Source organism: Manacus candei, unplaced genomic scaffold, assembly GCF_025592945.1.
Source record: "Manacus candei isolate 608988 ecotype Guabito, Panama unplaced genomic scaffold, ASM2559294v1 h1tg000127l, whole genome shotgun sequence".
Classification (NCBI taxonomy): Eukaryota; Metazoa; Chordata; class Aves; order Passeriformes; family Pipridae; genus Manacus; species Manacus candei.
Genome location: NW_026138175.1, coordinates 553,695 through 581,562, shown reverse-complemented (window position 1 = coordinate 581,562; position 27,868 = coordinate 553,695). Strand labels below are relative to the sequence as shown.

Here is a 27,868-nt window from a genome sequence, read left to right as displayed (position 1 = left end):
GCTCCCTGCGCACGGGGCACAGCCCGGTCTCCCGCGCCTGCCGCTGCTGCAGCTGCCGGTCCAGCTGCTCCTGCAGCTGCACGACGTCCCGGCGGGTGCTGGGCGCGGTGGACACCTCCTGTACCCAGAGCTTCTGCGCCTCCTCCCACTCCCTGCCAGAGAAGCAGAAGCGTTATGGGGCGCCCCGGGGCCCGCCGGGCGCTGCCGGCCCCGGCCCGGCCCCGCTCACCGCGGCGGCAAGATGGCGTTCAGGAGCTCCTGCGGGTGCTTCGGGGAGGGGCTGACGGCGCCGGGTGTCCGGGGCGGCGGCGAGGGGGTCGTCTTCGCCGAGCGGGCCTGCGGGGGCCGGAGAGGAGAGCGCGGTAGGAGCGGGCGGGGGAGCGCGGCGCCCTCGGCCCGCTCGCCCCCGGCAGAGCGCGGTGTTCCTCGGTGCCCCTGTCCCCGCTCACCCCCGCGGAGGCCCTGTCGCCCCGCCGGCTGATCAGCTGTGGTGGGCAGTAGCGCAGCAGCGACTCCGGCGGGGCCGCCATGGCGGCCAAGGGTGCTGTTGCCGTGGCGACCGCGACGCCGCGGCCCCGCGCAGGCGCAGCAGCGCTCAGGCGGGCGGAAGTGGCGCGAGGCCGGAAGTGGCCGCACTTCCGTCGGCACGGCCGCCATGGAGGCGGGGGGGGGAGCGGCGGCGGGAGCGGCGGCGAAGGGACGCGGCCGTGAAGGCCGAGCGGCGCAGCCCCCGGCGCAGCCCGTCGCCGCCGAGCGAGGAGCGGCGGGGCAGCCGCGGCAGCAGGTAGGGAGGCCCGGCTGCTCGGGCCCCGCGCACGGCCCGGCCCCCGCCGTTCACCCCCCCTCCCGTTGTTTTCCAGGTCGCCCCGGCGGAGGAGCCGGTCCGGGCGGAGGAGCCGCTCGCCCCGCGGCAGGAGGAGCCGCAGCCGCAGCCCGTACCACGGCACCGTGAGGGTGAAGCAGGTAAAGGGTGCTGTCGGTGCGGCGTGGCCCCGGTGGCTGTTCCCGGAGACTCGACCGTGCCGGGCACGGGAGGCGCCTCCTCATTCGGCAGTTCGGTTCTGCGGCCCCTGCAGCCCGTCCCTGAGCGGAGGGGGGTCTGGACGGGTCTGCCCACCCCAGGCCGTGCCAGCGGTGACCGGAGCACCCGTGCGAGCCCAGCCTGTGCCGCGGCACGGACGTCCCTGGCAGCTGCACTCTGAGCCCAGATCTGGCGATACCGCCTGTTTCTTGTGCTTCAGTGGGTGCAAATTGTGGGAACGGGAGTCATTTGGGCAGGAGATCCGTTTGTCTGGCGCTGTGTCGGACCTGGACACGCCTGCCCCAGAGCGTGCTGTCGGTGTGTGGGGTTGGGGTTTCGCTCGGACCCAGAGCCTGTCCCTGTGCCCTGCAGGAGCGGGACGAGCACGGCCGCAGGGGCAACGAGGAGCGCAAGCCCAGGCACTCGTCAGAGCAGGAGCAGCGGCGGGACCGGAGCGGGGACCGGGACCGGCACAGGGACCACTCGGAGCGCAGGAAGAACCCGGGGGCTCGAGGCCACGAGCGGGACGCGCAGACCCTGCGGGAGCAGCAGGCGGAGAGGGAGCTCTACAACGAGAGGCGGCGGGAGCACCGGCAGGGCAGCGCCGAGCACAACCCCGAGCTGCGGCCGCCCGAGGGCAAACCCAAGGAGAAGGCGGCCGCCAACAAGGAGAAGCCGAGCTTCGAGCTGTCGGGGGCGCTGCTGGAGGACACCAACACGTTCCGGGGGGTGGTGATCAAGTACAGCGAGCCCCCCGAGGCGCGCGTGCCCAAGACGCGCTGGCGCCTGTACCCCTTCAAGAACGACGAGTTCCTGCCCGTGATGTACATCCACCGGCAGAGCGCCTACCTGCTGGGCCGGCACCGCCGCATCGCCGACATCCCCATCGACCACCCCTCCTGCTCCAAGCAGCACGCCGTCTTCCAGTACCGGTGAGCCCCTGGGAGGGATGAAGCACAGACCAAACCCCCTGCAGTGCACGGCTGTCGGTCTGTGTGAGGGCCAGGCAGTGGAAGGGTTTAGGGGAATTTGTTTTCCAAACGTGGGGACGCTCAACATACCAACACGAGTCTGCACTTGGCCTGAGGAAGAGACACACTCTCTGTTCTTCTCAGGGCTTTTGTCACCCCTGGGCCCCCCACTCCCCTGTGGGGCCTTCAGACATGTCTGCAAGAACTCATCTCTCATACCTGGGAGTCAGCTCCTCTGGAATGCAGGAGGAGAAAACATTTAAAACTGTCTCTGGGAAAGATGCCTTTTTCCAGGCAGGAAAGCTTCCTTAAGCGAAAAACTCAAATCTCTTCATAGTAAAATTTCCAGAAGGGTCTTCTACGCTTACATTACTTTAGAAATTAAATTTCTGTGTGACTGCCATGGGTTCTCCCAGCAGTGACCCAAAGATACCTTTAATTCCTCTTATTTAGCCACAAGTAGAAAAATGACACGGTGGGGTTAGACACAGGGTAGGGTGTGAACCCGGGTTGGAATCACACTAGGTGTGATTGGCAGTGAAAGCATTTCAAGGAAAGGTTTGTTGCTTTGCTCTCTCGCTCTGACTCAGCAGGGGGGTGCTGCTGCTGCCAGCAGCGGTGCTCTCTTGGGGAACATTATCTCTCCCAGTGCAAGAGTTGCTGTGTGAAATCACCAGAGGCTTAGGGGATGCTGCAGCCTCTCAGAACCTGCTCTGCCACACACAGTTTCTCATTGCTCTCCTCAGCCTGTTCTGCTCTCTGCAGAAACCTACTTGCTCGTGGAGCACGATTTCTGTCTCACCTGCCTTTGGGGCATGTTCTCTGTGCCTCTCTTGTGACTGAGTGTTTGTGTTTTGCAGGCTGGTGGAGTACACCCGAGCTGATGGCACCGTGGGCCGCAGGGTGAGGCCCTACATCATCGACCTGGGCTCGGGGAACGGCACCTTCCTCAACAACCAGCGCATCGAGCCCCAGCGCTACTACGAACTGAAGGAGAAGGACGTGCTCAAGTTCGGGTTCAGCAGCAGGGAGTACGTCCTGCTCCACGAATCCTCAGATAAGTCTGAGGCCAATGCAAAGGACGATGATGAGGATGAGGAAAAGGAAGAAGAGTCTGACAGTTAACAGATGAGGAGGAAGTTGGAGAAGGGCAGAGGAGAGAAACTCTTTGCAGTTGAACGGGATGACCACGGAGCATCACAGCACTGATGCCTCTTGTTGCCTTAAAGTCCTTTTTCTGTTGCTGGTCTGTTCTCACAGTTTGTTTTGGGGGACTTTGCTGATTATTCATCTTTTATAGGTTTTGCATATCAGGAAATACAGCTTTACTTTCATTTAATTTGTCTCCCAACAAGCAGAAGAGCACCTGGACATGAAAGCTCTGGTGCTGGAAACCCTGCACACACAGTGCCAGCAAACCATGTCAAACACAGATGACATCTGGAAAATTATTTTTATGACCTGTTTTGTTATAGCCCTTTGAAAATCCTACAGACTGAAATGTTAGTTAGAGAGTCCCCGATGCACGTCCCGTTCAGTAGTTTGCCAAATTCTTCTGCCTGTTGGAGGTTCTGACAGGAGAATTTATCCAGGTCACTGCTGAAAGGGCAGAAATGTGGCAAAGCCCCTCCTGTATTTGTATGTTTTGGGTATTTAATTTGCCTCATGGTGACTGAGGGAGGGCATTTCACTGGATTTTTGCCTGGAAATCACAAGGGAATGTGAAACAGAATTTAAACACTTCCTGGGATTTCAGGTGACTAGGCTGTGACGGGGGCTGAGGGCAGGGTCTGCCCACATGTTCCCACATTCGATGCTGACGCTGTCCTTGAATGTGGAGTGTCTGGGTCAAAAGCTGGAGCTGTTATTTCTGATCCCACCCTGCCACAGCGTTTGTTTGTCACACGGAAACTCCTTCGATGTGGTGACACGTTTGAACCAGAGTTTGCACTATTTAAGTTCTCTTTTTATAAAAAACTTACCTTAGTTCCTTGTTTAACTCAGTCTCCCCCTGTAAAGAAATCGCGTTTAGGAAGAGAAGCACCAATCCCACTCACTGGGGGTTGCACAGTCTTTACTGTCTCCTCCCCGTGGCTTTATGTTAAATGTGTATTTCCCACACTTCGCGGGGTGTTTGTGGCCGCACCTGTTTGTTGGTCCCTGCCGTGTACGGACTGTCCGCCGGCCGTTCTCGTACCCGCGGCTGGAAACACTGACGGTGTAAATACGGGGCATTGCCGTGGGGTTTCGGACGGGGGTTTGAGCAGGAGGAGCTCCTTTGTATCTACTCCAGGAGGTTTTTAAATAAAGGCTTTGTAAATCCCCCGGGTGTCCCCGTGTCGCGGTGTCCCCAGTGCCGGTGGGGTCCCTGTGCCGGTGGTGTCCCCGGGCCGCTGTCCCCGTGCCGGTGATGTCCCCGTGCCGGTGATGTCCCCGTGCCGGTGGTGTCCCCGGGCCGCTGTCCCCGTGCCGGTGCTGTCCCCATGCCCGTGGTGTCCCCATGCCCGTGGTGTCCCCGTGCCGGTGTCCCCAGTGCCGGTGGTGTCCCCATGCCGGTGGTGTCCCCAGTGCCGGTGGTGTCCCCGTACCCGTGCTGTCCCCAGTGCCGGTGGTGTCCCCGGGCCGGTGTCCCCGTGCCGGTGGTGTCCCCATGCCGGTGCTGTCCCCATGCCGGTGGTGTCCCCATGCCGGTGCTGTCCCCATGCCCGTGGTGTCCCCATGCCGCTGTCCCCGGATGGGCTGGGCCGGCTCGGGGGTCCCGCCCCGCCGGTGCCGCCGCCGCCCCCGCGCGGCCGCTGCCGGTATCGCGCGCCCCGCCCCGCGCAGGCCGCGCCGCCATGGCCGCGCTGCACGCCAAGGCCGGCGGGCCCCCGCAGATCCCGGACACCCGCCGGGAGCTCGCCGAGCTGGTGAAGCGCAAGCAGGAGCTGGCGGTGAGCGCCGGGAGGGGCTCGGGGCGGTCCGGGGGGCGGCCCGGGGCGGGGGGGCGGCGGCGGCGGCGCGGCCGGGCCTGCTCCATGCGCCGCGGTGTTCCCGGCAGGAGACGCTGGCAAACCTGGAGCGGCAGATCTACGCCTTCGAGGGCAGCTACCTGGAGGACACGCAGATGTACGGGAACATCATCCGCGGCTGGGATCGGTACCTCACCAACCAGAAGTGAGTGGCGGAGGCTCTGCCCGCCCGCCCGGCCCCCCCCGCCGGCCCGGCCCCGCCATCCCGCCTGTCTCTGTTTCAGGAACTCCAACAGCAAAAACGACCGGAGGAACCGCAAGTTCAAGGAGGCCGAGAGGCTCTTCAGCAAGTCCTCGGTCACCTCGGCAGCGGTGAGTGCCGGGATGGGCATCGGCAGGACGAGCAGATGCTCCTGACCCCACGACCGTCCCTGTCCCCATCCCCGCCCCCATCCTTATCCCCATTTATGTCCTAATCCCCATCTTCATCCCCTTTCCTGTTTTAATCCCTGTTTCCTTCCCTGTCCCCATCTCTGTCCCCATCCCTGTCCCTTGGTGCCCCGGTCCTGCCATGCTCCCCTGTGCTGCTGCAGAGCCACTTTTCCATTGGAACTCTTGCACCTGCCCTGTCTCCCTGACCTGAGCACCTCCATCCCACCCCACAGCCTCTTCCAGAGCCCCTTTCCTGGATGTCCAGGGAGTGGGAGGGCAGTCAGAACCCCGGGCCCCTGTCTCTGGTGTCACTGCTGTCCCCTGGCTGTCCCTGCTCCACACCCTCTGTGCCTCTGGGCCATGGGCACTTCTGAGGGACACGTCTGTGAGCTGAGCTCTGTGCTCTGAGCATTGGGAAATGAATCTCTGCTTGCCTTGACATCCCTTTCGGTTTTCCAGGCTGTCAGTGCTTTAGCTGGAGTCCAGGACCAGCTCATTGAGAAGCGTAAGTCACTTTGTCATTTCTCTGGGAATTTGGGAAGAATTTCACTCTCCCCACCATTCAGCCCTGTTTCAGCTCTCCAGATCTGGGCTGGACTCGGGGCTCCTGTCCCAGGCCCTGTGGATGCTGCCCTTGGGCTGCTCCCGGCCACTCCAGTGGGTGCTGTGAGGAACAACTGGAGTTGAACTTCCTGAGTACCTTCCACGCTCAGCAGGGGTTTGTTGTGCAGAAAATGAATTGAAGTGGGTTTTTGCTTTTTGGAGGAAGAGGCTGGAAGAGCTGGAGCGCCTCATCACTGTAGGTGTGTCAGTCATGAGGGACGTGGAGGGGGGCCACTTACCTCCAGGATATTTAAAAACATTTCTGTGATCAGCACCAAATGGGATGTGGTTCCAGAGAGCCTCAGTGCTGAGGAGCAGCTTCCTCTGTCCTGCAGAGATGTTTCCCAGGTTGTGTGTCCCACTCAGGGCTGTGCCAGGGCAGCCGGGAGCTCACCTGGGTTTGTCCCGCTCTAGGGGAGCCAGGCAGTGGCACAGAGAGTGACACTTCTCCAGACTTCCACAACCAGGAGAATGAGCCCAATCAGGAGGATGCTGAAGAGCTGGATGGCTCCGTGCAGGGGGTGAAGCCCCAGAAAGCTGCTTCCTCCACTTCCTCTGGGAGCCACCACAGCAGCCACAAAAAGCGGAAGAACAAAAACAGACACAGGTCAGTGGGATCAGCAGCCTCTTCGACACCTGAGCAGGTGGCTGGGGCTGGATTGAATTTATTGTAACCTTTGGAGTAACGGGCAGCTGGGGTCAGTTGCTGGGGAGGTTTTCCTGGTTTGTAGCTGTGCATCCCATGGCATTTGGCAGGACCCCGGGGCCCTTGTACTGAGCTGGGGAAAGTGCTGGGGAAGTTAAACCAGCAGCACAGGGTGCTCCCTCCAGCTGTGGCACAGCTGTGCTGGGCAGCTTCTCCAGCTCTGCTTTCTCTCCAGGAGGATAAAGCTGATTCCTTCCAGCAGGTCCTGACCTCCTGTTCTTGCTGCTTGGTTTCTGCAGATCCCAGTAAGACAGGAATGTCAGTGCTTTCTTTGGAGGAGGGGGGAAAGCAAATGGGAATGTTTTGGGGGTTGTGGGCACTCCCAGTATCTGGATTTCCACTCCAATGCCTTCCAGCTCTCATATCCCAGCCCAGTCTCTGTGTTGGCAAAGAGGAGTTGCTGTGTCACCTTCACCTCAGAGTGTTTGTTATTAAACTGACCCGAAATTCACTTGAAACACATTCCCAGAACTCTTTCTGGTTGGATTTATCTGTCCAGCTCTGCCCCTAAGGTGTGATGAGGGTGATGGGCTGGTGGCTCAGACCCTGCAGTGACAGGGCCTGTGAGTCAGGCCCTGAACAGGGAAAAACATGGAAATCCATGGAGAGGAGACACTGCAGAGCTGCACCTTCCTGGAAAGATTTCTGGAGCTGGGACCTAAGGATTAATAGAAGTAATGGAGCTTTTAAAACTCCAGAGTGCCCGTGCTGACTCTGAACTGTTGGCTCTGGGAAGAGACGGGCTTCCTCTTTAAGGGACTTGCCCATGCAGTTAAAGAGAGAAGTGGTTTAAAGTGGTAAAAGTTTACAAGGGGGGCTGGGGGCATTTGGGGTGGGGACATGAGGTAGGTACACTGCTTGAAAAATGCTTAACTCTTTTTTCTCCTTCATTAGGTGTTGAGTCATTAGCGTGTCTTTAATTCTTAGGTTAGAATTTCCTTCCTACAGCAGCCCGAATTGGGCAAACACCCAAAAGGACTGGATGTCCCTTTGGTTCCTCACGAGCTGGGAATCCAAAGAAGTTCAAATCTCTTTTTTTGCCTGTAGATATTTGGAAGAAGTTCAGGAATAACACAAGAAACTACATCCGTGAACAAGTCCAGAGAAACAACCTGTAAAACTGAAGTACAGCTTAAGAAAATTGTCATTTCAAACAAATTATAAAATACTCTCCCAAGCACTTCCCTGGACAAACCATGGCCAGCAACATGGTGGGGTGCAGGGCAGGTGCTGTAAATGATGTAAATCCCTTTGCTCCATTCCATAAACCCGGATTTTAGCGACAGGAGCTGGGGGAAGCTGCCCCTCGACAGGTTGTGTGGCTCTGGGTTCCTTCCCGTTCCTCCCCTCTGCAGCTGTGGCTGCTGCTGTCAGGTCAGGCTGTTGGACAGAGGAGCCCTGCTCTGCTCAGCTGGGGCAGCTCCATGTCCCCAGGGCCTGTCAGACACACCTGCAGTGCTGAGGGGCTCAGGGAGGCAGGAATGGACTGTTTGTAATGCTTAACGGGGCCAGATAGATAATTAAAACAAGACAATTAAATTTTTCTGTAATAAAAGCTCTGTTAAAATTGTGATTGCTGTTACTGACTATCCCCTAAATTTTGGCAGACAAGACCAAACAATTTTCATGTATATTTAGGTTAAAAAAACCCAGCAACAACCCCATCCCAGTGACCTGAGTGTGCAGCAAGAGCGTTAACAGGCCCCACTCCAGCCAGACCTATGGGTCTGTGTCCTGAGTGTCCTGGCATGAAAAAGAGAAAAATAAACCGAAATGTTGGCGTTTCTCTTTGTTCAGAAGCTCTTCCATTCACCAGCACACCTCTGGGTTCCACTCCCCCATTCCTGGGGAGCCGGGAGGTGCTGGGAACAGGCCCCGGAGGGAGCACGGCCTCACTGGGGTTCCTTGTGGGGAACTGGGGCAGACTGGGCAGCACGGGGTCAACGGGACACAGCTTCAGCTACACACAGGGTGGAGGTTACAGAGCCTCTGCTGTCACCCTCTGCTCCCTCCAGCACCACAGGGAGGCCAGGATGGGTATTTTCTGTGTGCTCAGCCATTTCCATGGCTAACAAGTGTTTGGTCTTAGCAAAGCAGGGCTGAAATGGGGTTCCACGGTCAAGCCTTCCCAGCCAGTGTCAGCTGTGGGCAGAGCTGAGTCTGAAGGCTGTGCTGTGGCACCTGTGGAAGGGGTGGGACTGTCACTAAACTAATCAGCTCTGGCCAAATAACTCTGGTCCCTCGTTAGCTGGGGGGGGTGTGGGGAGGAACAGCCTGGTGCTGAGTTGGGCACCAAGTTCTCTCGCCTCTGCCTGAACCACCTTTGCCTTGCCCTGGCAGCCCAGCCCACCCCTGCTCCCTGACCCCCCTGTTTGGTTTTCCAAGCCCACGGGTTCCTCTCCCAGCCCTGAGCTCTGCACTCTCAGGGTCTGGCAGCTGCCCCTCTCAGCTCCTAAAATCCCCTCTGTAAACCAACCCCACCTCTGTGCTAACCTCTTGTTCCCAGAGATCTGGTGGGGAGGGGGACTCTGGATTGCCATTCCAGAGTGCTTTTTGTGCCCAGTCCTGGTTAAGATACCTGAAGAACTTGATGGCGTTTGAACACTGGCTTTATTATTTATTTTATTTTTTAGCAATCTTGCTAGGGTGGCTAATCAACTAATTGATTTAATTCATTAGTATATTAATTTCTATTGCTTTCTTCCTTTCAAATGCTGCCCCTCAGCCCGTCTGGCATGTTTGATTATGACTTTGAGTAAGTTTGACTTGAATTAGTACTTGTGCTGTGTTGTTAGTGTGTAGACACCAATGTGCCTTTTGAGACCTCGCTAACCCCTAGTTTATCTGTTTAATTGTAGGTATGTATATTAGGTTAGGCTGGGAAGTTTTTTTTAAAAACAGAAAAGCGTGATGGAGGTAACATTTTATTTAATAACTTCAGCAAAAATTAAATTAACTTCACTCTTCTTTACCTTTCTGTTTCATATTTAAATAGATAAAACTTTTTAACTTTAAAACTTAGTTTAAAAACTGATTCTTCTGGCTTTGCTGCTTAAGGAGATTAGTATAGACTTTGATATTTCCTTCTGGAAAAATGTACTAAGCTCAATACCTTTGGCTCATATAATCCCTGTCACCCTAACTCCTCTCTCTATCCGAGTAAATAACCCTCCCACTATGTCTGGATAATTACCTGTGGCATAGTTACACCCCTGACAGATTAAATTAACATAGAGCATGCGTAGTCCCCCCCTTCACCTGCCTAACTGCCCTGTGATTGATTGTGCCCCTTGATTAACTCTGTCTGGGAGTGGATGGAATCTGCTTTTTGGCAAATAATAACGGCTCCACTCTCCTGCTGCTCTCATTCCCAGTAATCCTGGGACAGCGCCCTGGCTCAGCCAGTTGGGAATGGATGGATTAACCGTAGTCTCTGTCGTAGCTGTGCCCTGTGCAGTAGCTCTGGTGTCGGGTCAGGTATTGACATGGACGTTTCTCTTGTCTCTCCAACCACAGGATTGATCTCAAGTTAAACAAAAAGCCAAGAGCCGTAAGTATCTGTGCTCTGTCCGTGTTTTCATTGCTCACTCTACACCCGAGGGGCTGCCTGACTCCTAAGCTTAAGAAACCCTCCCTGGGCTGTCATTTAAGTTCTTGTTTGAGGAGTGTCACAGTGTGAGATCAGCACTGTCCTGTGGCTGTAGCAGCAGCTGAGCCCAGCTGGGCTGTTCTGAGACAGGGTCACAGGTAACTCCTGTGCACTTCTGGAAAAAGCTGATTTGCACCCTGTTACCTTGTCATTACCTGGAGCATCGAAAACATCTGGTTTGAGTTGATGCTTGGGGTTGGAAGGCTTCATCCTTTTCAATGTTTAGCTACAAGAAAAAAAAATCTGGTTTGCCTGCAACTAATGGTGTGTGAGATGAGAGAGGACTGAGCTCCCCCAACTCCATGAGCAGAATCAGAGGTGGGAAGGTGTTAACGTGCCTGTGCTGTCCTTTCTCTGCAGGACTACTAGAGCCATGAGTGCTGATGCTCCTAGGAGTTTGGTCTGTGACTCCCCACTGAGAAGCCCTGAAGCAGGATGGCAGCTGCAGCTGGAGTGACTCACTCTGAGGGACTTGGATGGGGGGAGGAAATCCTGGACCATGTACTTTTGCGTCATTTTTAAATCACCTGAGTTGCAGGAAGACTAAGGTGGTGTAGGTAGTAGTAGTAGTCCTGAATTCCTGACTGTTCTGTGCTTCCACCTTGGTCGGGAACGTGCTGAAATGGCTGATGCTGCTGCCCCCCTGCCACCTGCAGACCCTCAGAGAGGCATTTCCTTTGCCACTGAAACTGGGGTAGAATTGTGTGTCCCATCCATGTTGTGAGACTTAGATTACTTTTGTTGCTGATATTTAGCTTTGTAGGTTTGGTTTGGTTTTTTGTTGGTTTTATTGTGGTTTTTTTAAAGCCAAAGTGTATAGTTAAAAGTCGACTTTGAGTTTCTTTGTTTAATCCGTGTAGTGGAAGGTTCTTCATTTTGTGGAGCAGCTTGTTTGATTCTTACTCAAGCAGAGAAGGTGGTTTAACCCTTTTCTCTTTCATTTTAAACACCATCTCCCAAGATTCCACAGTGATTTAGGTGCAGGAAGGGCCAGAGCTCAGAGCCAGCTTGCTCTTTGCTGTCGCTGACTTTGGGTGGATTCTCTTTTTAATACAAACTTCTGTCATTTGTACATAAACAATAAAAGTTCCATGTTTGTCTCTTCCCATGGTTCGTTCAGTCCAAACTTTGACTCCTGGTGCTTTTTACTGTCCACCTGTTTTATGAGGACTTTGCTGGAGTCTTCCCCGTTGGCACGGGAGCAGTTCCTTGTCCCGTGGCCCCCGGGAGGTTCCCTTGGTGCTTTCTCTCCTCGGGTGGCTGTGACTGAGGAGTGGCTGTGGCTGCAGGGAGTGCCAGGCTCCAATCCCCAGCTGTGCAAGGCAGGACTGGGATGTCCCTGGGTTCTGCTGCTGCTGGCAGATTGCCCGTGGATCAGGGATGAGCTGGTGGGATTGTCCCTGGAGCAGTGCAGAGGGGTGAGGGCCAGGTGCTGCTCACAGCCCCCAGGTCAGGACCTTGGTGCTGCTGTGGAACTGAGCTTTGCTTCCCTCAGGGTGGGGAGTTGCTGTTGGAAGTGGTGCTGCTGTGTATTTGTGTAACCCCTGCTGATGGGGAGAGCCTTGGGAAAGGGGCCTTGGGACAGGGGTGTCACTGAGCCCTCAGAGTGTGTGTGGCCCTTGAAACAGCCAAGGGTTCATCCGTTCTGCTGCTCCTCTGATCCCCTGGGGTCGTTCTCAGCTCCCTCCAGGCACCCCAGTCCATGCAGGGCAGGACCTGAGTGAAGGTGGAGGCACAGGAGCAGAGTTCTCCCTCGAGCTGGGTCTGGTCCGGGATCAAGACAGCTCTGTGTTTGTTCCTGGATGGAGCTGGTTTATCCCTCAGGGAGCTGTGTCTCTGCTCAGGAGGGGCTTATCCCACAGGGAGCTGTGTCTCTGCTCAGGGACTGGTTTATCCCACAGGGAGTGTGTCTGGTCAGGGGCTGGTTTATCCCACAGGGAGTGTGTCTGCTCAGGGGCTGGTTTATCCCACAGGGACCTGCTCTCTGTGCTTGGGGCTGGTGGCTGCTTCTCCACAGCAGGGAGTGGGGGGGGTTGGGGTGGAGCAGCTTAAAGGCCAAGCTGCAAAGCTGGCCTACTTCTGTGTGTTTTAAATTACAGAGGTTAAATACAGGGGGGTGGAAGATCTAGGAAACAGGCCTTGCTGCTCTACAGTTTTGGAAAAGAGAACTCTCAGCTGATGGTTTTGATTCCCTGCCCTCGGTACAGAAGCAGGGATGGCTGAAGTCTCTGCTGCACCTCTGACCTTGAGGAAAGCTGACAGGCTTTTCTGGGCAGAACATTTTTGAGCAGCAGCAAAGGGCTGGTGTAGCTCGGAGCCCTGTGTGCGGGCGGGCTGTGTGACAGGGTCAGGCAGCTCCACGTTCCCTGTGACACGTGGGGGTGCTGCAGGGACAAGGGGGAACCGCAGCCAGTCCCGCCTCCGGCAGTGTTTGTCACCGAAGGAGGGGGCAGCCTGTTCTGCCGAGGCTCCTGTCTGATGGCAGCAGCCTGGGGGGAGCACATTGATTAGAAAGCAAAATGGCAAATGCTTGGTTCAGTTAAAGGCACAGCTGTTCCCTGCCAGGTCCTGCCACTCAGCAGCCGCCCGCTGACTCCGACACTTGTGCCTAAAACCTCCATTTGATTTCTGAAGATTTCTATTTTCCTTCCTAAAGAGCCTGAGTGACTAAAGACCCCCAGGATGGCCAGTGCCTGGGCACAGGATTCAGAGCTGCACAGGCTTTACCCAAATGCTCACGAAAGCCAAAAGTAGAGGTTAGAAATAAATTCCAAGTCCTTTGCTTGTGAAAGATGGATCCTGAGCACAGAAAACAAGGATTGCAGAGCAGCCACTGTCCTCATGGCCCCCAAAGGTGGAGCAGGGAAACGCTAATCCCTGCGCAGCCTCGTCACCAAGAGGATTAGGCAGGAGTTCATCTGGGCCGAGGGTTGTCACCGGGCAGGACAGGAGGCAGCGCATGGCTGGGTAAGGGGGCAGAGGGGAGGGGGCCCGGGGGTCCCTGCCGAGCGCGTGTCCCTCGTGAGGGGATCTGGCCCCACAGACGTTCAGGCTCCCTCTCGTTGTCCTGGCAGGTGGCGAGCTGGGACAGGCACTGGCGTGTGGTGGCACCGGGCGGCTGCCACCCAACCCTCCATCGCACAGAGCGAGGCGTGGGCTCGGGGCCTGCAGGGCCGTCCCCTCCGTGTCCTGCTCCCGGGGTGCCATGGGCCGGCAGCGCAGCCCCCCGGGGCCGTGGTGGGGGCGGCCCCTGCGTGCCGGGTGCTGGTGGCTGCTGTGGCTCTGCGGGACGGCGCTGCGGGGGCTGCGCTGGCTCTGGAGGCTCTCGTGGGTCGGTACCGCGGGGCCCTTCCCAGGGACCCCCACGTGTCAGCTCTAACGTGGTGTGTCTGGGGGGCTGGAGGTCTGCTGGGCTGCAACCTCTGCACCAGTGGTGCTGGGGACTGTGGTTTGGTGCAACTGGGGCAGCTGGGGGGTGTCACCGTGTCACCGTGTCACCACACCATCTGGTAGCGCAGCTGCGGGATTGGGGCCCTTGTCCTGCGGGGGCTGGCTCTTGGCTCAAGGCACTGTATGGTTCTGCCCACCAACAGCCCTGGGGACATGGGGACATCACTCCAGGCTCTGCACTCCGCAGAGCAGATGTGAGCTGTTCTCTTCCCCAGGTCCTGCTGATCTGCTACAAGAGCTGCTGGGACAGTGCCTTCCAGGTCACAGAGGAGGTAAATCCCCCAACGTGCCCCACACCACAGGGACTGTGCCGTTTGCCAGCTCTTGGGACATGGCCGAGCCCGGTGACAGAGTTCACTGAGTGGCACCAGGGGAGTTCCCCTGGCAGGGTCAGTGCCAGAGGCCATCCAGGCTTGGCTGCCCATGGATGTGTCAGTCCCCACTGTCCATGTTGACTTCCAGCTCAGAACATCGCTGCAGCTGAGACTGGAGGGGAGCGAGGAGGAGGAGGAGGAGAATGGGAGCTCCGATTCTGCGCTGGAGCCTGGGCAGCCAGGTGAGTCCCCAGCCTGGGGATGTCCCTGGGGCAGAGGCTGGGGCTGGCAGGTGGCAGAGGGTGCTGGCAGCAGCTGAGCTGTGGTGCCGGGGCAGTGGCGCAGTGGCAGGGGCACGGGGATGCCAGTGAGGCCGTGCTGGAGAGGCTGGAGGGGCTGGAGGCCGACGTCCGCTTCCTCTGCACGGAGCTGGGGGCAGAGAAGCTGCTGTGGAGCAGCCGGTTCCTGGAGCTGCTGCGGGAACAACAGAGCCTTCGCCAGCGGGTGAGTGCCCCGTGGGGTCCCAGCCCCCCCAGCCCCCTCTGGCAGCCCAGCCCGTCACACCCTGTCCCAGCTGCAGGAGCTGCCATGGCAATGGAACCGCAGCGACAGCCCCGAGCTGCTGGGGGAGGTGGAGGATCAAAGTGCCAGTGGGAGCGAGGGAGAGAGCCCAGAAGGTGAGCCCAGAAGGTACAGCTGGGGACTGGAGGGGGCACAGGGAGCTGCCACCAGAGCTGGGGATGGGGCAATATGGGGAGCATGGGGAGCCCACTAGTTCCCCTCCTGGGCATTGGGTGGCACTGGGGTGCCCTGGGGGGTATTTGGGAGCAGGGGGCCAGGAAAAGCTCCCAGTTCTCTGCATGACTTCCCACCAGGAGCCTGGCTGGGTGCTCCCACACTCGGCAGAGCTCTGGCCATCACATCCCCTCTCGCCCCTGTGCTCTGTCCCAGGACGCCGGTGGACAGAGCCACTGTGGCAACCACGCGGCACCACCCAGCCTAAGTGAAGGTGTGAGCAGGGCATCAGCGAGTCACCAAGGAGCCACACGTCCCTCCCTGCCCAGGCTGCTCAGGACACAGGCCAGGATGGTGCAGTCCCAGCTGTTTTGCTGTGTCCCTGTATGTGCCTCCACCCGTCGGTGCCAGCCAGGCCTGGCCCCATCCAGCAGAACTGCAGCCATTCCTTAGGAGCAGGAACCAGCCGAGGGGCAGGTCAGGGTGAGCTGCTGGCCCTGGGGCTGCCCCAGGAGGAGTCACAGCCACCCCCCTGCCCAGGGCCACCCCAGGGCTGACTGTGCCCTGGTGGGGCTGGCTCTGGTGGAGCCCACTGAAGAGCATCCTCCTGATCTACTGCACCTTGCTGGGAGGTTCCAGGAACAAGGAGTCTGCTCACCAGTGGCCACAGACACTTTGCACAAGCTGGAGCTGCTGGAGCAATGGATTGCAAAACTCACCCCTTGACTTCCTCGTGGGCCAGACCCGGCCCCTCCGTCAGCAGCTCTGCACGTGCTGCAGGGCTGGGCCAGCTCTCCTGACAGTGGCTCCCCCCTCATCCCCCAGATGATGAGCCCTGGGAGCTCTGGTCCCGTTCAGAGCAGGGCTGAGGGGCCCAGGAGTGGCTGAGCACAGAGGGGCTGTGTCCTGCCCCACCCCGGGGTCCCCACTGTGCTGGGGCTGTTCAATACAGGCGGCTGCTTCCCAGCGGTTGTGTCCACCTGGTCTTTCCCCGGCAGAGCTGGGACAGCGGCACCCCCAGGTCCCAGCTCTTTGGGGAGGGGGACAGGATGAGCTCTCACTGAAGCAGAGCAGGGACCAGCACCCACCTGTGGCAAGGGCTGGGGACAGGCTCCTGCAGCAGGCAGGGATCGGCAGGATCCGTCCGACGTGTCCGTGCAGCTCCCACACCAGGGAACTGATGCAACACAAATAGCAGCGGCCTGACTCACCCACACCCACCTGGCTGAGGGGGCACAGCCCCACGCTGCTCAGGAACACCAAAATGAACCAGGTCCTGCAAATGAACTGCTCTGGGGACAGCACTGCAGCCTCAAACATCCCTCTCCTGCAGGGATCAGAGGCATCCACACAAAGAGACAGTGGGAGCACTGGCCATGTCCCACAGCAGCTCTGCAGTGTCGGGATGAGGTCCCGTCCCCACTGCAGCCACTGTTCACCTCTCCCGTGGCAATCCTTGGGCTGGAAATCCCCAGCCAGCCCCACAGGGACAGGGACACAGCTCAGGAGGTGGAGGGTGACATCAAACAGCATCAGCTGCAGCCACCAGCTCTCCCTGCCCCTGACCACCCTGTCCCCAGAGAGGGAAGAGCCGCCTCACAGGCCACAGAACATTTCCCAGGCCACAGAAACCTTTCCCAGGCCACCACACCATGCAAATCCTCCTGACCTATTGCTCAACCCGAGGCTGTGTTTACTCCAGTGTATTTGTGCAATATTGTTCCCTGCTCCCAGCCTGTGGCTTCCTCAGAAAGGCTGAGCTGGCAGCTGCTCTGCCAGCAGGGCTTTGGCTCTGAGGGGCAGCCCCTGGCCTTGGGGAGCGTGGGGGTACAAGGGATATAATCCTCAGGGCCTAATCCCTGAGGAAAGCAGGTGACAGGACTGAAAAAACACATGGCTGGAGGGCGAGTGCTGACAGCACCTGCACAGGTAGCACTGCCATCATCATCCCATTCCAGCACCAGCCTCCCCTCCCACCACGCTGGGACAGCACCCAGCTCCTCCCCAGCACCTTTCTGTTCTCTTGGGTGCAACATTTATTTTGCAGTTACTCGCTTCCTGCAGTTCTGTCTTACAGCAAGGCTGTGTTGCAAAAGAAGTTTGAGGTACAGAGTGCAAAGCTGCTGCTGTGTTTGGGACACCTCTTCCTCTCTGCTGCAAGAGCAGCAGCCTCAGCACTGGGGAAACACAGTGGGTTGATGCTGAACCTGCTCCCGTGTATGGGAGCCCCAGGTGGGTGACATCAGCATATCCCCCCTGAGGGCACACACACACATGTGCTCCTGTTACACACCAGCCTCTTTCCCATGGCCTGCACAGGAACCTCGGGTCAGATTCCTGCCTCTGGAAATGCCTTAAAAAGTTAGAACTGATCTAGCCACAACCTGGAAATCCCCTGATGGGAGGAACCAGCTGGGTTCAGGTGGAAGTCCAGTGAGCAAGGGCGGCACAGGCCATGGTGCCAGGGAGAGGAGAGTGAGCCCCAGGGAGTGGGCTGGGCTGCTCAGAGGAGCTGCCTCCCCCGAGCTCAACAGCACACAGCCCACAGGATGAGGGCTGGGAACCCCCTGAGCACAGGAAACCTTCAACAGGCCCATGTGTGACCTCCTTCCCCCCAACAGCCCATGAGCTGACAAGCAGATCTGACCCATTTTGGCTGGCCCAGCACACAAAGCAAACACCCACCAGTCATGGCAGGCTCTCCCCAAAACATGAGAGGAAATCCTGCACTGACAGCCCAGTGAGGCTGCCCATGTGTGCAACTCCACCAGCTCACTGCAGACTGTGCAAGGTGGGGAAAATGTGCAGCAGCAGCAGTTCCAATTAGCATTCCAATTTCCCCAGGTCCTGGTGAGCAGGCCCCTGGGAAGCAGTGCTTACCCAGAACACATGGGATGCTCTGGGGGCAGGTTTGCTCCCACAGAACCTTGTGGGACAGGAGAGAATTCCGAGACCAGTAGTGGGATGGCAGCTGAGTGGGCCAGCTGCCCCAGCAGCACAGGCAGCAGCTTGTGGGAACAGCTTTGACCAGATCTGACCCTCCCAAACTGCTCCAATAATGAACCTCTGCACTGATTCCTTTAATTCTGTCAGATCAGCTTTGAGGGAAGCAAAAATAAACATCCCCCAACCCCTGCACATCCTGCAAAACTAGAATTACCTATTAAGGTCTTTTACAGGAAAAGCAGCCTTAACACCCTGCAGCATTTTTGAGCTACAGACCCCACCAAGGACAGGAGCAAACTCCACACCTGGTTCAAGGTGTGCTCAGATCTGCAACACTCCATCCCCCCACCACACAGGCCCAGAGCCACGTGAGCTCTGTCACTGCAGTGACGTCCCCAGGGAGTTCCTCTGCCACAGCCAATAACAGATCTCACAGACTGTGAAGTTCCAGGTTTGTTTTGAAAGGCAGCTGTCCCTGGGAGCACTTGCCTCCCTCGTTTCTGATTAACTACAGAGTCATGGCCCTGTGGTAAAGGAAGAGCCCAAGTTTGAATACAGACCATAAAGTTATTTAATTGGTGAGATAAGAATGTGCTGTGCTGCACTCGAGCAGGTGGGAGGGGAAGATCCTCACACAGCAAAGTGAGCACTGATATTCCTGCTGCACTTCCAGTCCATAACAAACCTTCAGAGCAAAGTCTGGACAGTTTGCATATTCCACACTCAACAGCTGGCATGGATGTGCCATAACTGAATAAAATATGTATTTGTTTCCATACTGTACTGTGGAATTGTCCCTTAAAACTGAACACAGCTCATGCTGATTTCAGAAGTTCCATGAGTGTTCTGTGCTTTAGCACTTGAGACACCCACAACTCCTCTGGTTCCACCTTCCCCTGCCAGTGCCTGCCCCAGGCACTGAGAAACCCCAGTGCTGCCAAACAAACAGCAAACACTGCTCCTGCTCTTATCTGCCACAGCACTTGGATGTTTTGGTCTCGCTGTATCAATTAACAGCCTGTCAATAACAAGCCCTCAGACTGCATATGGAGATCGAAGCCTGTCAGGGGAACCCAGGGGAGGAAGGATAATTTATAACTTTTCATGGAATGCCAGCCAAAATGTTGAATGTTCCTCCAAAAAGCCTCCAGAGACCAAATATGCCAACTCAGCAATTTTTATTTATATAACACAGTTCTTCCTTTGCCGTGGCTGTCACATGGCCACTCGGTACGTGACTATACTGCATAGTGATACAGAAAATTCAGCAAGTGTCAGCTGGGGAGTACAAAATGTTAATCTTCTGATTGCAAGAGAAGCAGCAGATACCAGCATTCCACCAGAAAGGCAAACCCACCTCGCCCAGTAACACGTGGCTGAGGCAAGAACAGCACTGAGTAAAACTGCAAGCAGCAAAGTGCTGGACAATAACATTAAAAACCATTTTTCCTGTAATTTACAAATATGCAAAGTATCAGGTTACTTAAAATTAAGAAGCATTTTGCTTACTAACATGAAACATTACCAATTTGTAATGTATCATTATTAACCAGGTATACAGGTTTCTGTGTCCCTGTGGTCTCATGGCACATGGTGCCAGTCTGGGCAGGTCACTCCTCGGACATAAGAGGGAAGAGCAGGAATGGACAACACTGTTCCCAGGAGGGTTCCAGGACCAGCTGCATTCCACTCTCCACTTCCTAATCTGCCACTCAACGACCTTGGTTTAACCACAGAAGGGCGTATTGTATTTAGAAAACAACAACACACACAGATACAATGTGTATCAACAAATCAACTGCTTCTGGCCTGCAAGTGCCAGGAACATCTCTGCGTCCCAAGCACAGCGAAATTCCAGGACCAGAACCAATTACTACAGCAACTGGTTTTGCATATTTAAAATCTCTTACAGTATCTACAGTAGAAAACATCTTACAGAGTAAGAGGAAATGAAACAGGAACAGTCTTGCCAAATAACTCTTATTCTACAATTCTGGATGCTGCTCTAGCTGGGCACAGCCAAAGGGGATGGGGGAACATTGGTGAGGAAGAAGATGAAGCATCAGCTTTACAGAGAGAAATATTAAGGACTCCTCAAGAAGGGCCTGGCAGCAGTCCAGATGTGACTACAGCTGTTCTATTGCTGTCTGAAGGCAAAAGGCACATCATAAACCCTCATCAGCACTGCACAGACCCAGCCTGGGCCACTGACCAGCAAGGTGGCTGTCCCAGGGCAGTACCCACAGGGTGCTCAGGTCACCCCCCTGCTCTGACACTGCAGCTGTCAGCACATGCAGCTCTGGAGCAGTGTCTGCCACTCCTCCTGAGTAAGGACTGAGCTCCTGGCTCCTGGTCTCCAGGAGCTGAGCAGCTCTCTAAGCACTTGTGGGAGAATTACCTCACCTCAGGAAGGAAAGCTGAGGTGGGAGGGTTGTGGAAAGCATCATTAAAGAAGTGCACCAGCAAGACCAAATTAAAGTCAGCTAAACCCATCTTTAGACTGGATTTACAATCCAACATTTGCCACAGATCCACATGGTGGGATTTAGGAAAGAGGCTTAGTGAGGAGTTAAGAACAGTTTTGACAATGCATTTGGGTCTCCACAAACCAGCCATAGGCCACTGCAAAGGTAGCATCCCCTTCTCTCTTAGAGCCTCCCCGAGTTTTCCCTCTAGCTCCATAGTGCACAAAGCCATCTCAAAACTGAAGGTATTGGGAGGGGCAAGAACACATCCAGTTCTGGACAACTGCAGTAATTCAGAGTGTGCCAGATTCTCATGAACCCCAAATGAACAGTCCTGCTCTGCAGCTGCAGGCTCTGCTCCCACTCAGCAGCCCCTGGGGAAGATGGGCCCCCAGGTGCTCCCACCTCTCCGAAGGGCACACGGTCACAGCTAGAGCAGGACTGGCTGTGAGCACCCCACACCTGGCATCCAGCACCCAGCTGGGCTCTGGCACTTCCAAGGAGTAAGGAGGAGCACTCGGAAGGCACTGTGGCAGCTGCAGAGGCAAACACAGCCCCCTCAAGCCCTCTCCACAGCCGACTGCCCTCACAAGCCCGGGTTCTGAGCCTTGTAGGTGAGGATCTCGGCAGCCAGGCGCTGGGGGTCCAGCAGCCGCGGGAAGCGGCTCATCACGGCGTCCACCAGGTGCGGGTGGAAGATGCCGCACAGCTTGATGTGCACGCTGGCCCTCTCCTCTGCAAACTGCTCCGAGCCAGCCCAGGGCCCCGAGTCCCCGTAGGCCGGGCCCAGGCCCCTCTGCAGTGCCCGGGGGGCGCGGGCCCCGGGGGATCGCACCGGGAACGGCTCCGACCAGAATTCCCGCGAGGGGGCCGGGGGGGCACTGAACTCGCTGGGCAGGCTGAACTGCCCCGCACTGCCCGGGTGCACAGGCACCCCATAGCCCGAGAAAGAGTGGGGTGCTCCTGAGTGAGAGACCTCAGGGCTGTACTGCAAGAAGCTAGCACCAGAGGAGGAAGATTTATGGGAGCCGGGCTTGTAAGAGACCAGATCGTTCTGCTCTAGGCTGGGAGAATGTGGGTACACGGGTCTCTGCCTACCACAGCTGCAGACAGACACCTGCTCAGCATGGGAATGATCACAGTGACTGGTACATCTGTGAGGCCACATGTCAGACAGCTGGTTCTCCAGAGACCCGATGCCTGAGTCGAGACGCTCCTGAGAGATATAAGACAGAGAGTCCATGTGAGGCTGTTGGTACCTGTCAGAGGACCTGTGGCTCCCACTGTTCAGGGGGACACCCCCTGACACACAGCCTTTGGCCTGAAGGGGAACGTCGCTGGGCTTGGCTTTGTGGGCCAAGCTCTTCCTGTCTGCAGAGACCTTCTGCAAAGAGCTTTTGTCGCTCTCCGAGGGCACAGAGCACAAGAGCTCTGCCTGGGAGACTCTTTTGCCCTTTTTCTCCTCCTTGGCACTGGTGCTTCTGGTTGGAGACAGCCTTGCGTTGGCACGGAGTTCGTCAGCCAGCGAGCGCTGGGGCTGGTTGATCCTTTCAGGGTGGTAGAACTTACACTTAATTCCATAAGTGCATTTCTTCCCTGCGAGGAAAGGCAGAGCATGGAATGAGCAGCTGGATTTGGCTAAATTATGAATGACACTTGCACAGACACCTCATCCTTCACATGTAGGAGGCATCTTACCATAAGGGCACTGCTGTTTCTTGTGTTCTGGCACCACAGGTTTCTTCCTGAGGAAGTTGTCCAGGCTGGGGCCATGACGCCCTAGGGGATCATCTGGAGGCATAAACCTAAAGAAAAACAAATTTCAGTCAGGAACAGTTCACCTTCCTGGGTCAGGATTTCACTTCTCAAAGTCCCCAAATTTATTGAATATTAAAAGCTATCTGAGCCCCACAAAGCTCTCCCATTTTCTGCAGAGATAACCCTCCTGTCACCCAGTCCACACCAGCACAAAATGCTTCCCTTCAAGCACAGAAGAGGTTTAGTGCTCAGTTGCTGACCAGAACTAGCACCTGCTGTTGGGCCTGCTAACAATTGTTCTGTGAGGAAATCAAGCCCTGGAGCTCTCCTGGGAATTTCACTACAACAGGGCTCCTGGCTCCACACCACGAGCAGCTAACTGAGACGCCTCCAACTCCTTTTGCCTTTGTGTCCCTCCAGCTTTTTTTAATTCTGTACCAGCATTCGCTCTTTTCACGCATCGCTTGCTGCTGCTTCATTAAAACAAGCCAGCAGGCTCACAGGGACGCCTCTCCCAAGCCCGGGAGGACGGGGCCGTACTTGTCATTGACGAAGGAGTACATCAGCAGCCGCTCCTCGATGAACTTCTTCCACTCGGGCCGCTCGTTCTGCAGGTCGCGGTAGGTGTCGTTGGACACCACGATGCCGTCGGACTCGTGGGCCAGCTTGACGATGAACCGGTCGTCGTAGCACACCACGCGCTTGCCCCCGACCCGCCGGGACGGCGTGAACACCACGATCTTCTTCTTCTCCAGGTCGCGGAGGATGTACTGGTCTGGAACACACACAGCGGTGAGCACACCCGCACAGCCCAGAGGCCTTCACACACACAGTGTCACTGGGAGTGAACAACTAAACCCAGGCAATCATCCCATCTCTGCACAACCCAGACTGTACTCGACCTCGATCACCTCCGTTCCAAGTCACTCAGAAATCTCAGATGTTTACAAGTTCACAGAAAACTCCCCTCAATTTGAATAATTCTGACTAAACATGCTTCAGTCAAATACAGCACAAAGTATATCCCTCAAGGGGGGGGTGGAAATCAAGAAATGAGACAAAAAGTTATGAAGCAGAGCAGTATTACATTTGGTTCTCAGAATTACTCCAGCTGATTCAGGCAAAAGCTTGCTTAGGAGAGAAGTTAATGACTAATTCTCCCTGGTCAGCTCGGCTCGCTGTATCTCCTACTACTCAGACCTTCCATTCTGAAGTTAATTACTGACTTAGGCAGAACTCTGCAAGCTCATTAAGTGACAGAGAGTCAGCCTGAAAAGCTACTTTTGGTTTTCATATTTCCACACCTGTTATGAGTACATCTGGTCGGGGTTGCTCCTTCCTCCATGACGGCACAAAGACTGTGATGTCCTTGTGTCCCCTGTCCCAGAACCACTGGACAGCCAAAAGGATACCTCGGCAGGAGAACACTTCTTTATTCCCATGGCTGCAGCAAAGGAGAAAATTAAGGATTTCATTAACTTCCTTATTCAGTACAGACCAGTCAGGCAATGCACCAAGCAAAGGGAGCCAGCAAGTTGGACAAGCTTCAGTAAAGTGTTGAGGAGCACAGGCAGCATTGGGTGCTTGTCTCATGTAAACACCCTCACCCAGACCTGCCCAACCTCACTGCTCCTTTCAGCACCTCAGGATACCAGTAAATACCCAAATCCTCACTGGGAAGAAGCAGCTGGAACTGTTGCAGCTGCTCTGAAACAGCCTCTGCTTCAACCCTGGACTCCCAGTGGTTATTTTTAGCCCCAAGCACAATGTGATCCCAAACCCCCTTAGTTCTACACTGCCAGCTAATGCCAGTGGCTGTCCCCTGCCAGGGTGCACTGGTCCCTCACTGGCAGTTTGCTTGCAAAGTTGTTATGATCACTTCAGGAAAACAAGATATTTTATGCACTCTTTATGCTTCTTCATTACATTCTGGCTCAAAAATTCAGCTACAAATGCACTATTTGCACAAAATGGAAGCATCTCCTGTGAACATGATCAGTGCTGGATGAATGAACAGCTCATGGCAGTTGAAGAACAGAGTTTGACAACCATGTCAGAAGCCACGTACCAACGCAAAAATGCTTCTTAATTATTCACTAGGTCATATCAATAAGTTTCCAGAACTTCTAAGAGGAAACTACCTCTCCTGTTTTACAAGCAGTAGTATTTACAGTGCAATCAGCTCTTATGCTGATAATGGTTCTGGCAAACTTTCAACTTCTCTGTATTCCAGCCCGGTCTGTGGCTCTGGGGATCCAGCAGCCTGTGTTCCCTGAGGGCATTCTAGGAACATGCACTACACTGAAGGCAGCTGCTTTTAGAATTCAGGAATTTTCTCCACCTCGTCACTACCTCTCCCAAGTCTTACTCTTCCCATCTACACCTGAATGACATTTCAGCTCCCCCCAGCCTTCAGCAGCCCAGTGGGCTCCTCCCCAGAGCCATTCCTGCAGAGGCACCACAACAGAGAAACTTCACTTCCCCTCCTGGCCTCACCCTCTCGCTGAAACTACAAAGGAAGTTGAAGAGCTGTACAAAGATACTTATTCTAAAAGAACTAAAACACTTGGCAACACAACTAACATAGAAAAAGATGCCTAACATATCTCCAATAAAAATCTCAAGTTACAGAAGGCTCACAGTCACCATCAGAAGGTGCTCTAAAAATTTTCTCTAACATCAGATGAGTATAGCTATAAATATCCAAGCATGTAATCTTTTAGTAGGATACGTAAAAACCCAATGTTTTTTGGTGGGTTGTAAGTTTTAGTTCAGGTTTTGAGTCCCTGCTACCAACCTCAAACCTCCAGAAAGCAGCTAATTGGGCTGATCTGATTTGGCAGCAGCCAAAGAAAAATTCCCTTAGAAGGAAGTAAAAACTAATTTCCACTGTGATTTGCATAAGTTTGTCAAGAGCTGTTGAGGGAGGCCGGTACACACTGCAAATGAATCAGCAGGGAACATCACACCATCAATACAGGAAGTTTCAGAATGGAATTCCCCTTCTAGCAAATTGCTTAAAGAAAGCCATACTGCTTCTCTCCTGTGAGACCCTGGGCTCTGGCCTGCCCTGACTCACAGTTGCTGTGAGTTCCCCTCTGCATTTAGGGATAACTTTGACGGGTAAGAGGCTCCTCATTCACAAACACACCCAATCCTGCTGTTAAAGCTCAAGCACTTATCCAAGGTAAACTTTGCTGCCAGAGTCACTTATCAGCCCAAGCTCACAATGGGCCATTTTCCATAGTGCCTGAAAAACTGTGGAGAGGGCTGGATAGGAACAGGCTCTCCTGCAGGGACCCTGGGCATGGCTTTCACACTCCACTGCCATCCCCATTTCCTCGTTTGCCCTGAGCTCTGCCCCAGCTGCACAGCCAACTGTGCCCCATCTTTTCTCAGTCCTGTTCTCAGAACTGTCAACCAGGGCTTGGAGAAAAACCACACCTGCAAACCAACCTCCGTGCAGCACTTTCACCTCAGACAAACCTACCACAACACATGTAGAGGCTCTGCCTCCACCCAGGATTATTTTTTATAAAATCTGCACACAAACATACACAGCAAAGGAAGTGGCCTCTGCAACAGCTGCAACACAAGGAGCTTTCATAGCCCAATTCTGAACCTGGTGCATTAAAGAGAGTCCAGGACTACCCCAAGGGTTAGGGAGCAGCTGGGGTTGGGGTGGGGGCAGGCAATGCTCACCATCGTGGGAGCAAAACCCAAGGTGAAAGTTGGGACACCACACCAATAAATATCCAGCCCTGAGATTCTGGGTGCTCTGGTCACAGTGTCTGACAGGACCTGTGCCAGCAGCACCAGGACACTCAAGATGCTGAGGACGAGCCACAGCCCTGCTTTGGTGACACCTTCAACACTTCATTCTCTACACTGTACAGAACTTCACCAAACTACAAGAGTCACAATTTGGAGACTGGGCTCCAACGCAGGAGACAGCTCTGTATTACAAAAAGTCTTCTCTAATTAACCCTATAATTATTTATTGAGCAACTTCCTGACAAGGAAACTTACACAAAGACACTGATTAAGAGGACAATATACCTTCAGTTATCCCCTCAGCGCTGGAGCACAAGAGGAAACGTGTGTTTCGCAGGAAGCTCGGCTGCCCTGTCACTGCCCCGTGACCGCTGGCTCTGGGCGGGCAGGGCCGTGCCAGGACCAGCCCGCACTGGCAAACGCGATGCTCGTCCGCGTGAGAGCCGAGGTGCTGGCGAGGCACCTCGGAAAGGATTCCCAGCCCCGGCCCGGGCACCCAGCGGTGACAGCCAGGAACGGGAGCTCTCCCCGTGCGCCCGGCACAGCTCAGACCCAGCGCTCACACAAACCCGGCCCCGCACGCACCTCATGGCCACGTTGCTGCCATCGATGACGATGGGCTTCAGGTTGTCGCTCTCGGTCTCCTCGGGGCCGGGCGCGGGGGACTTGTTACCGGCGCCCCCCCGGGGGACCAGCGGGGCCTCGCCGGGCTCGGGCGGGGCTTCGGGGCCGTCCCGCTCGGCCGGGCCGTGCTTCACCAGCTCCCCCAGCACCGTGTTGGTGTCGGCGCCCAGGCCCAGCTTCTGCAGCACGACGCGGATCTCCTCCGAGGAGTAGCCGAGCTTGCGGAAGAAATCCACCTTCAGCTGCAGCTCGGGGCCGTCCCCGGGCCCCTCGGGGCTCTCCCTGCCGCTCATCCCCGCCGCGGGCCGGGCCGCGCCCGGCAGCGCCTCAGGCCAGCCCGGGGCGACGCTGCCCGCGCTCATGGCTCCCGGCGGGGCGCCCGCGGCCTCCGCTCGCCGTCCGGACCTGCGGGGCGACAGCGGCGTCAGCAGCGGCCCCGCCACCTCCGCTCCCCTCCCGGCCCGGCCGAGCCCCCGCCCCGGAGCCGCCCGCCGCGCTCACCGGGCCGCCGCCGCCGCCGCATCTCCGTGGGGCCGGAGCGGGGCGGGCGCGGCCGCCGCTTTATACCCGGCCCGGGAGCGCCGCGCGGGGCGGAAAGGGCAGAGCGGGGGGGGCGGAGCGGAGCGGCGGCCGCTTCGCTTCCCTTCCCTTCCCGGCCCGCCCCGCCCGGCCCCGCCGCTGCTGCTGCCGCTGCTGCGGGCCCCGCCGGAGCCTCCTGGTGCAGCCGGGAACGGGGCAGGGACGGGGACAGGGACAGGGGCACGGACACGTCCCGGCTGCGAACACCTGGGGCCTGTGCAAACCGTGCCGCAGCGTGGCTGACCTGCCCCGACGGGGCCGCTCCGCAGGGAAATGTGCCCTTCTGCTTCCCGGGCCGCCCGTGCCCCCCTGAGGGACCCGCAGGGCCCCGAGCCAGCCCAGGTGGTCCTGCGGCACCGGGGCACAAGAGCTGGTCCCCCAGAGGATTTCCCAGTTCTTGGTTACAAACGTTAAAACATGGAAATTCCGTTTCTGGCCCTTTCTCAGTCCCACCGTCCCTGCCGGGGCGGGTGTCACACGTTAACACAGTCCCGGAGCTCTGAACACACGTGTGGTGCTTCCCAAGGGAGGGTTCCTGCCCCTGTGGGGTGTGTGGGGCAGGCGGGGCTGCCCCTCACTGGGGTGGGTGTCTGGAGCTGTCAGGAGAACAAGGCCCTGGCCCACGAGCTGACCCTGGAGGGGGAGCTGGGACAGGGGCTGGGACAGCGGCTGGGATCGGGTGCAAGGACAGTCCCGCAGCCCTGAGGGCCCCTGGGGACACACTGCTGCTGTTTGAGCACAGCCTGAGCTGTGTGACACAGCCACGAGCTTCGGCCATGTCGGCAATGGGGCTTTGTGGGGTTTATGTTCTGTGTGAGCTGCAGTTCCAGCCACCGGTGTGTGGACACAGCATATGGTGACAGTGGAGAGCCAGTGACCTGATGATGGAC

The 27,868-nt window shown here is 56.5% G+C and overlaps 4 protein-coding genes across 9 annotated transcripts; 3 read left to right on the top strand and 1 right to left on the bottom strand.

The window, feature by feature from the left end:
* The first annotated feature begins 241 nt into the window (after positions 1-241).
* SNIP1 (Smad nuclear interacting protein 1) lies at positions 242-4,268 on the top strand. The gene is made up of 5 exons (XM_051770971.1): positions 242-334; positions 414-784; positions 861-963; positions 1,394-1,953; positions 2,853-4,268. The coding sequence occupies exons 1-5, from the start codon at positions 242-244 to the stop codon at positions 3,115-3,117; spliced, it is 1,392 nt and encodes a 463-aa protein (XP_051626931.1). The 3' UTR covers positions 3,118-4,268.
* A 528-nt stretch (positions 4,269-4,796) lies between these two features.
* MEAF6 (MYST/Esa1 associated factor 6) lies at positions 4,797-11,439 on the top strand. 6 transcript variants are annotated; one of them, XR_007900433.1, is made up of 9 exons: positions 4,797-4,925; positions 5,033-5,148; positions 5,228-5,315; positions 5,835-5,880; positions 6,393-6,585; positions 9,410-9,439; positions 9,543-9,600; positions 10,201-10,234; positions 10,694-11,439. XR_007900433.1 is itself a non-coding variant. In XM_051770962.1 (8 exons), the coding sequence occupies exons 1-8, from the start codon at positions 4,830-4,832 to the stop codon at positions 10,700-10,702; spliced, it is 612 nt and encodes a 203-aa protein (XP_051626922.1). In that variant the 5' UTR covers positions 4,797-4,829; the 3' UTR covers positions 10,703-11,439. The 6 variants fall into 6 exon arrangements, 4 of the variants coding, with proteins under 4 accessions (XP_051626922.1, XP_051626923.1, XP_051626924.1 ...); XR_007900434.1 differs by lacking the exon at positions 9,410-9,439; XM_051770962.1 differs by lacking the exon at positions 9,543-9,600.
* LOC127462394 (uncharacterized) lies at positions 10,707-15,739 on the top strand. The gene is made up of 6 exons (XM_051770970.1): positions 10,707-10,733; positions 13,408-14,055; positions 14,246-14,339; positions 14,435-14,601; positions 14,672-14,774; positions 15,049-15,739. Exons 1-6 carry the CDS (start codon positions 10,707-10,709, stop codon positions 15,102-15,104), a joined length of 1,095 nt encoding a protein of 364 aa, XP_051626930.1. The 3' UTR covers positions 15,105-15,739.
* Positions 15,740-18,939: 3,200 nt separating this feature from the next.
* ZC3H12A (zinc finger CCCH-type containing 12A) lies at positions 18,940-26,826 on the bottom strand. Its single transcript, XM_051770934.1, has 5 exons — positions 26,361-26,826; positions 23,306-23,445; positions 22,542-22,776; positions 21,942-22,048; positions 18,940-21,839 (listed from the first exon to the last, which is right to left on the bottom strand). The coding sequence occupies exons 1-5, from the start codon at positions 26,759-26,761 to the stop codon at positions 20,830-20,832; spliced, it is 1,893 nt and encodes a 630-aa protein (XP_051626894.1). The 5' UTR covers positions 26,762-26,826; the 3' UTR covers positions 18,940-20,829.
* Positions 26,827-27,868: the final 1,042 nt, after the last annotated feature.

What these genes read in the sequence shown, in the direction of transcription:
- SNIP1 (XM_051770971.1), top strand. Translation starts at nt 242, where the DNA reads ATGGCGTTCAGGAGCTCCTGCGGGTGCTTCGGGGAGGGGCTGACGGCG. An exon ending in GGGTCGTCTTCGCCGAGCGG is followed by an intron (nt 335 to 413) that starts GCCTGCGGGGGC and finishes CGCCCCCGGCAG; the next exon opens with AGCGCGGTGTTCCTCGGTGC. An exon ending in GCACCGTGAGGGTGAAGCAG is followed by an intron (nt 964 to 1,393) that starts GTAAAGGGTGCT and finishes TGTGCCCTGCAG; the next exon opens with GAGCGGGACGAGCACGGCCG.
- MEAF6 (XM_051770961.1), top strand. Translation starts at nt 4,830, where the DNA reads ATGGCCGCGCTGCACGCCAAGGCCGGCGGGCCCCCGCAGATCCCGGAC. An exon ending in AGCGCAAGCAGGAGCTGGCG is followed by an intron (nt 4,926 to 5,032) that starts GTGAGCGCCGGG and finishes TGTTCCCGGCAG; the next exon opens with GAGACGCTGGCAAACCTGGA. An exon ending in CCTCGGTCACCTCGGCAGCG is followed by an intron (nt 5,316 to 5,834) that starts GTGAGTGCCGGG and finishes TCGGTTTTCCAG; the next exon opens with GCTGTCAGTGCTTTAGCTGG.
- LOC127462394 (XM_051770970.1), top strand. Translation starts at nt 10,707, where the DNA reads ATGAGTGCTGATGCTCCTAGGAGTTTG. An exon ending in CCTTCCAGGTCACAGAGGAG is followed by an intron (nt 14,056 to 14,245) that starts GTAAATCCCCCA and finishes GTTGACTTCCAG; the next exon opens with CTCAGAACATCGCTGCAGCT. An exon ending in CGAGGGAGAGAGCCCAGAAG is followed by an intron (nt 14,775 to 15,048) that starts GTGAGCCCAGAA and finishes GCTCTGTCCCAG; the next exon opens with GACGCCGGTGGACAGAGCCA.
- ZC3H12A (XM_051770934.1), bottom strand. Translation starts at nt 26,761, where the DNA reads ATGAGCGCGGGCAGCGTCGCCCCGGGCTGGCCTGAGGCGCTGCCGGGC. An exon ending in TACTCCTTCGTCAATGACAA is followed by an intron (nt 22,049 to 22,541) that starts GTACGGCCCCGT and finishes GTTTTTCTTTAG; the next exon opens with GTTTATGCCTCCAGATGATC. An exon ending in GAAACAGCAGTGCCCTTATG is followed by an intron (nt 21,840 to 21,941) that starts GTAAGATGCCTC and finishes CTTTCCTCGCAG; the next exon opens with GGAAGAAATGCACTTATGGA.